Raw genomic sequence first — 6,759 nt, 5'->3', positions numbered from 1 at the left:
TCCAACATTAAACATTTTGTAAATATCAAACGCAAACAGCTAGGGGACCCAAATTTAAACCACTAAACCATGGTAATAACAACTACATGCTACCTTAATATCGCACAAACAGTCCATAACGCGAAAACAACAGAATAAAAAAATTAAACTGCAGTACCAAGGTCAATCACCAGGGGCTCAAAGTCAACCTACACAATCTCCAAGGCCCCATCCATCAATCTGCCAAATATCGTACAGTTCCTTCTCACCGATCTTCAGATATCAGACCAAACATGAAACGGAGTAAAAACAGTACCCCCATTTTCATGGAGGGTAAAAATATCAGAGCCCTATTGCTTTCCAAAAGGACAAAAAATTGCTAGTTGATTAATTAATTACCCTCTGTTTTAATGTGTTTTACCGCGAGTCTGACTCGGTAACATAACTGCTGACAATGGCGTCATATTAAACGGACATAGTAACAAAAGCACTTCTAGATTGGGAAATACGTATGCACAATTGTTTTATGTTTTGAAATCTTAACTCATAATAATCAGTCATCAATGGCGGGTGTGCATGACGCATTGGTGAAGTGAAGCACCCTCAGAAACCTTTATTTTTGTTGGCATCTCATTGTTTGTGGGATTTGTATCGATGCTAAGCATGATCTTTGACGTGCGGTACTCGCAATTTTGTTTGTGTCACTGTTACTGGTAGAGTGGTAGTTACCACACGTCACCAGCACTACTCACTTTCGTGGCACATGAAAATACAGTTAAAATGATAGAGTTTGGGGTTGAGGTGATATAAATTGAGTTGTAACTTAACGATAACAAGTTTGGTGTGAACGTGAACCTATAATTAATATCTAATGATCGTGTGGAACTGTTTGCGATCTTTGCTTTGTTGGCGGCTTGGTAGGGGTCAAAATAAACATCTCGTGGAACCATTTTAGTGTGTGTGACCAAAGGCTAAATTTGTTTTGTGTTGACGTCCTTTAGGCTCCGTCTGGCGGACGGAGAACCTCTTGACCGCTACTGATAGATATCTTCCTCCGCTTGCCATTACCTACATGTAGAGTGAGTGTATCACGTGATTCCTCTGGCCCTATTACTGCGCATGACAAGTAGTAGAGAGGTTTGATATGGAATGTTTACACTGGTCTTACTACCGTAACAGTTCCATTCTTCTTCACACACACACACACACACACACACACACACACACACACACACACACACACACACACACACACACACACACACACACACACACAGACACGCACACCGTGACACACACACGCGCGTGCGCCCTCCCCAAAACATAACCTTCTTGGTGTAGGTAATAAGAAGTACGCCAACGTAATGTTGGTTTCGGTCAGTCCAAGGAAAATGTTGATTGAAATTGTCTGGCACTTGAGAGAGGAAACAATTAGATATAGAAATGAGTTTTCTTCTGCCAAGTAAGTGGTTCTGCAATTTCCTCCTGTTCATCATGACTACTGCCAATTGAAAAGAGAAAAAAAAATGTTTGTTAATGATCCCACCCACGAATGATACATATATTTAACCCGTACGTTGTCATTTTGAGGAATAGATACGCAGCATCGATACACTCCGAGTTGAACAAAAAAAATAGTCTGACGTTTCGGGTACACTGCACAGTGGTCATATCCCGACATCAGTGGCTACCAGGTTCGGAGCAGACCATTCAGAACCATGGCCGAGGGTCCAACCTCAGACGTGGTACGAGGAGACACCACAGACGGTTCGTCAGGAGCCGAGGGTCCAACCTCAGGAACCGAGGGTCCAACCTCAGGAACCGAGGGTCCAACCTCAGACGTGGTACGAGGAGACACCACAGACGGTTCGTCAGGAGCCGAGGGTCCAACCTCAGGAGCCGAGGGTCCAACCTCAGGAGCCGAGGGTCCAACCTCAGGAACCGAGGGTCCAACCTCAGACGTGGTACCGGGAGGTACCACAGGTGGTTCATCAGGAGCCGAGGGTCCATTCAGTCTCTCTCTCTCTCTCTCTCTCTCTCTCTCCGTGTGTGTGTGTGTGTGCGTGCGTGTGTATGTGTGTGCACATGTGTGCGCGCACCTGTGTGTGTCATGTGTATTTATGTCAGCTCATATACTACGATTGCCTACATGTCTGTCGACTACTAGTATTATATTCTTTAAAGGTATGATTACAGACAGTTGATTTTTCAGTGTGTACCTCTCGCTGGGTCTGCGCTGCTGTTACCGCTGCCGTCCTTCTGGTGTTGCTGATCATTGGTGGAACCTTTGCCGGATTGTACCTCAACACCAGCAAGCACGACCATGAAAAGGCGAGGCTATCGGATATTCTTCTTTTGATAACTCTAACTTAGGCCATGCTGATTAATGTATATGGTTAGCATCGCCTGGGAAACCCTAACCTGATGCGAGCATGCGAATAAGAAAATGACAAAAAATGTTGCCTTCATTTTGAAATCTACGTGGTCATGAAGGCTGAACAATAAATGACTAAACACAGGGCATGCACCATATAGACTCTTCATTTTACATGTAATTTAATTTCTTCGCATTTTTTGAAATTTTTCTTTGGAATTGATTCTGATATTCAACGACATTGGTATTGTTTTACAATATCTTTTTTTTTTAATTTCAGGTATATATTTGCTCATTTTGCAGAAGCTTTGTACGATTTACAGTATCGTAGAAACTTACGAAAAACGGACGAACATTCACGAGGGCCTGCATGGGGGGTCGCGGCAACGCTCTACGCTAAATTTTGAGATTTACGTATTACGCTGCTCACTACAAAGACTTTCTTTGCTTGAGAGAAAGCCAGCAAAATAAAGGTGATCCTTTCCTAACCATCGATACTCTATCCTCCCTGCAGCCAACAGAGCCTGTGGACACTTCCCACGCCACTGGTCAACCTACTCTGGACACTTCCCACACCACTGGTCAACCTTCTCTGGACACTCCCCACACCACTGGTCAACCTACTATGGACACTGTCGCTATCTACACTACAGGTAGTGTCCTGCATTTAGCCAATGTGGACGAGAACATGTAAATGAAGATTGCTGTAATTCATGCAACATTTCATGCATTGAAGATGAATTGCACTTCATGATTGACTGTATATTACATGATGACGAACGTGAATCACCCGTTCAGTTCAATTAAGCTCGACAAAAAATGTAAAACATTGTCAAAACAAGACACATTTAAATATATAATATCATGTACAAATATAGATGTCATGAATGAAGTATGTAGGTACATTTCGAAATGTTTCAAAAAGATAGAAAAGGCCATTAGAACTCATATCGATACTACCTTATTGTTTTAACATTTTATACCTTAGATCTAATCCTAGTCAATTATTGTTGCAACTTCTTTCTAGTACATTGCACATCCCTGCATTTATCCCCCGGGAATGAACATGCAATAAAGATTCATATTAATGTAATGAGATGACTGAGTAACACTGTACTCTCTTTATTGTACTTCTGCAGAGAGCTACGCCGAACTCTTCAAGTCGGAGCCGGTCGTGTTTGGTGAAGAAGGCGCGGCACCCGGGCAAATAGAAGATGCTAGCGGCGTGGCAGTGTCCGCTGACAATGAGATATTTATCGCTGACGTGGGCAACAGACGCGTCCAAGTCTTCAGCATGAATGGCACCTTCCTCCGCCTCTTCCCAACGAAACTGCCCGGCGGGGACGACCAAGCAATGTACCCTACCGATGTGGACATTGATGGGGAGGGTCGTATTTGGGTGGTGGGGAAAGATAATGTCGAATCTATCGGCGCTGTGCGTGTGGTACAGTACGGTACAGACGGCCTACCACTGACCACATTTGACGTGAAACGAAGAGATTGGTACCCCGCCATTGCAGTGAACGCGCGCCGCAACAGAATCATGGTGGTGGCGCGTGGTAAACTGTTCAAGTTCAAACCAGACGGCTCGCTGGAAAGTTTCGGCAAGAAGGAAGACACCGGGCTAGAAAAGATCACGTCGGACGGGGACGGGAACATCCTCGCGACCGACGTCAATCTTCCCGGGGTCCAGATGTACGATCACACCGGGCGGAGTCTACACTCGTTCCGTACGGCCAGCGTCGATGGAGGTGACCCTGTAGGCATCTGTGTGGACCCCCAGGGTCGCATCATGGTGGCTGACTCCGACAACGGGCGGGTGGACATGTTCACAAGCCGCGGGGAGTTTGTCCGCATGGTCGTGAACGTTACAGACCCGTGGGCCATCGCTCTGGCACCGGGTGGACAGTTGGTGGTGACTGCCGCATATGACTTTATCGTGACAATCTTTCCACCGTGGATGGTATATCCGGACGAGCATTTTGTGTAGATATCTAATCAACAAGCAGATGTTTAGGTGGCGCAAAAGACAGTATCAAATTGGCCAGGCAGTATCCACTGACCAGACTGTAATCATTAGCCACCCAACGGTTACAGTCTGGCCAATGGATACTGCCTGGCCAATTTGATACTGTCTTTTCCGTCACCTTAACATCTGCTTGGAGATTATAGATATCGGCTTGGCGCGTTTCCATCTCAAAAACGGTCGATGCCATTTGAAACGGTCGATTCCATACCGCCAGGTTTAATGACAAAAGTACAGGCAATTTCAAGGACTACTTTAGCCTTTTGGCAATTCTAGAAAAGAAAAATCTACTGATCAAATCGTATCAGTTGCTGCATTATAAAGTGCAGCATGACAGGTGTGTATGCTTTTTTTCAAGAGTATAAAAAGCAAATAAACAACGTACGATAGCAAATTAACAGAAATCAGAAATGACCAAAACAAACTTATGTATGTAACGTTATGTACTGTATTTTGTACCACGTATGTGTAAAAGCGTGTATCAGAGATTTATTTGATAGGACGAAATGATGTTAACTGTATGTATCTTTATTGTCATATACATGAATTGCAAAGTTATCTATATCATAAAAGTATACTCAGTATTTTTTGTTCAAATATTGATCATATGTGTTGGTGGCTAAGATTGTTGTCGTTACGCCATAAAATGTTTATTGTAATTGTCACTGAATGTTTTCACACCCACGCACCGAAATGGCAATTATGACTACCGGTTGGAACAATAAATAGTAATTGACATTGTCTACGTGCTATTGAGAAATAATGAATAAAACTGAATGTAAATGGATTCAGTCATCTAAGGAACATTTACCTTTTGTGTTAGAACAAAAGTTTAACATTGAAACTTTGCAAATCAACGATGAGGTGCCGATGACTTATATTATAACAAGTGGTTTTGTGTAAACGTGAACCTATGATTATTATCTAAAACGTGTGGAACTGTTTGCGATCTTTGCTGTATTGGCGACTTGGTAGGGATCAGAATAAACATTTCGTGGAACCATTTCAGTGTGTGCTTCAAGGGATAATTATTTTTGTCGACGTCTCGACCATCACTATTGAGCTATTTAACAATATCAAGACAAAAGTACATATGGGAGGTACTTCAGTTGCATTGTACGTGTATCTGGCATGTCAAGAAGTATATAGTAACAAACGAGTTATAGCATTATAGAATTTACTCATTAATTATGCAAATTAGGTTACAATTTGTATATACATGATTATTATCTGCCGATGTTCCACTCGCTCTCAATTACTTATGTCCTTTTTTGGAGCGCAGCGAATTTATGGAATTTCCTCATCAATTATGCAAATTACCTCCTGAGTGATAATTACCTGATTTACGAAAGGAAGGTAGCCATTTGAAATTTGAAGAAAATGGAAGCAATTACTCGTATTGATATATTGTGCAAGCGAGACGGTAACAACGAGTGTTCACATTTACCGTAGTCACTTTACTTTACTTTATTGGGGACTGACAACACATCAGTACACGGGTCATCAAGGCAGTCGAAACTAGTCGAAATTTGTGGGTCATCAAGGCAGATGACCCACAAATACAGACGTTATACGAACATAGATAAAGAAATCTAACTGCAAAGTACAAAACAAGAAATAATGCTAACATCCTTAATTGGTGGCAGAAGACAATACAATTTACAAAGTCAGGTGAGCAGATACGTTAGTGCGTTTCGATGCCGTCTCAGCAGGTGAGTTCAGAGGTACCGGTGAGTTCAGAGTTCAAATGACGGAGCGACGTTCAGCCAACCTCGCAACCATAGAGGTATGGCTTGGTCTAGAATATGGTAGGACGGCCACGAAAGACGGCCACGCCGCTATTGGTCAATTTCTCAGCAAGCTCCACGCTGCTATTGGTCGGGGTATCAGCTGCTGCAGTGAGGGGTAGCTAGCGGTGGGGAGGGCTGCCGGCGTTTATCCACAACTTTTAGGGGCAAAAAAACGTCAACCTTTACGACTATAATCACCCCACTTTGGTGGATAAGCCACAAACAGTCATTTGTGCGGCTCTTAGCTCTGGAAACCTTACAGGTAATGACTACGTGAGGGAGTTGGGTCTAGATATTACGTTACCAGTAAAACGCCGTACGCGTACGCGTATACGGGAAATACTTTCCATGGGCCTTTCATAATGTAGGGACCAGGTAAGCACCGTACAGGTGATATTTGCGTGGCCCTTTCATCTGGGGAGCAGGTAAGGCACCGTACAGGTGATATTGGCGTGGCCCTTTCATCTGGGGACCAGGTAAGGAACCGTACAGGTGATATTTGCGTGGCCCTTTCATCTGGGTAGCAGGTAAGGCACCGTACAGGTAATATTTGCGTGGCCCTTTCATCTGGGAACCAGGTAAGGCACCCT

General features: G+C 43.6%; 1 protein-coding gene across 1 annotated transcript; it reads left to right on the top strand.

Moving 5' to 3' along the window:
- Positions 1 to 1,697: 1,697 nt before the first annotated feature.
- LOC109486682 (protein wech-like) lies at positions 1,698 to 4,400 on the top strand. The gene is made up of 3 exons (XM_019790573.1): positions 1,698 to 1,943; positions 2,868 to 3,006; positions 3,493 to 4,400. Exons 1-3 carry the CDS (start codon positions 1,698 to 1,700, stop codon positions 4,341 to 4,343), a joined length of 1,236 nt encoding a protein of 411 aa, XP_019646132.1. The 3' UTR covers positions 4,344 to 4,400.
- Positions 4,401 to 6,759: the final 2,359 nt, after the last annotated feature.

This window comes from Branchiostoma belcheri, unplaced genomic scaffold, assembly GCF_001625305.1.
Source record: "Branchiostoma belcheri isolate BF01 breed outbred unplaced genomic scaffold, Haploidv18h27 scaffold110, whole genome shotgun sequence".
Taxonomy (NCBI): domain Eukaryota; kingdom Metazoa; phylum Chordata; class Leptocardii; order Amphioxiformes; family Branchiostomatidae; genus Branchiostoma; species Branchiostoma belcheri.
Note: the sequence above shows the minus strand (reverse complement) of the source record. Positions and strands in the feature narration are given on the sequence as shown.

Bases quoted from the DNA above. Each gene is read 5' to 3' on its own strand.
- LOC109486682 (XM_019790573.1), top strand. From the start codon at position 1,698: ATGGCCGAGGGTCCAACCTCAGACGTGGTACGAGGAGACACCACAGAC. The intron at 1,944-2,867 runs GTACCGGGAGGT...TCCTCCCTGCAG, and splicing joins AGGGTCCAACCTCAGACGTG to CCAACAGAGCCTGTGGACAC. The intron at 3,007-3,492 runs GTAGTGTCCTGC...GTACTTCTGCAG, and splicing joins TGTCGCTATCTACACTACAG to AGAGCTACGCCGAACTCTTC.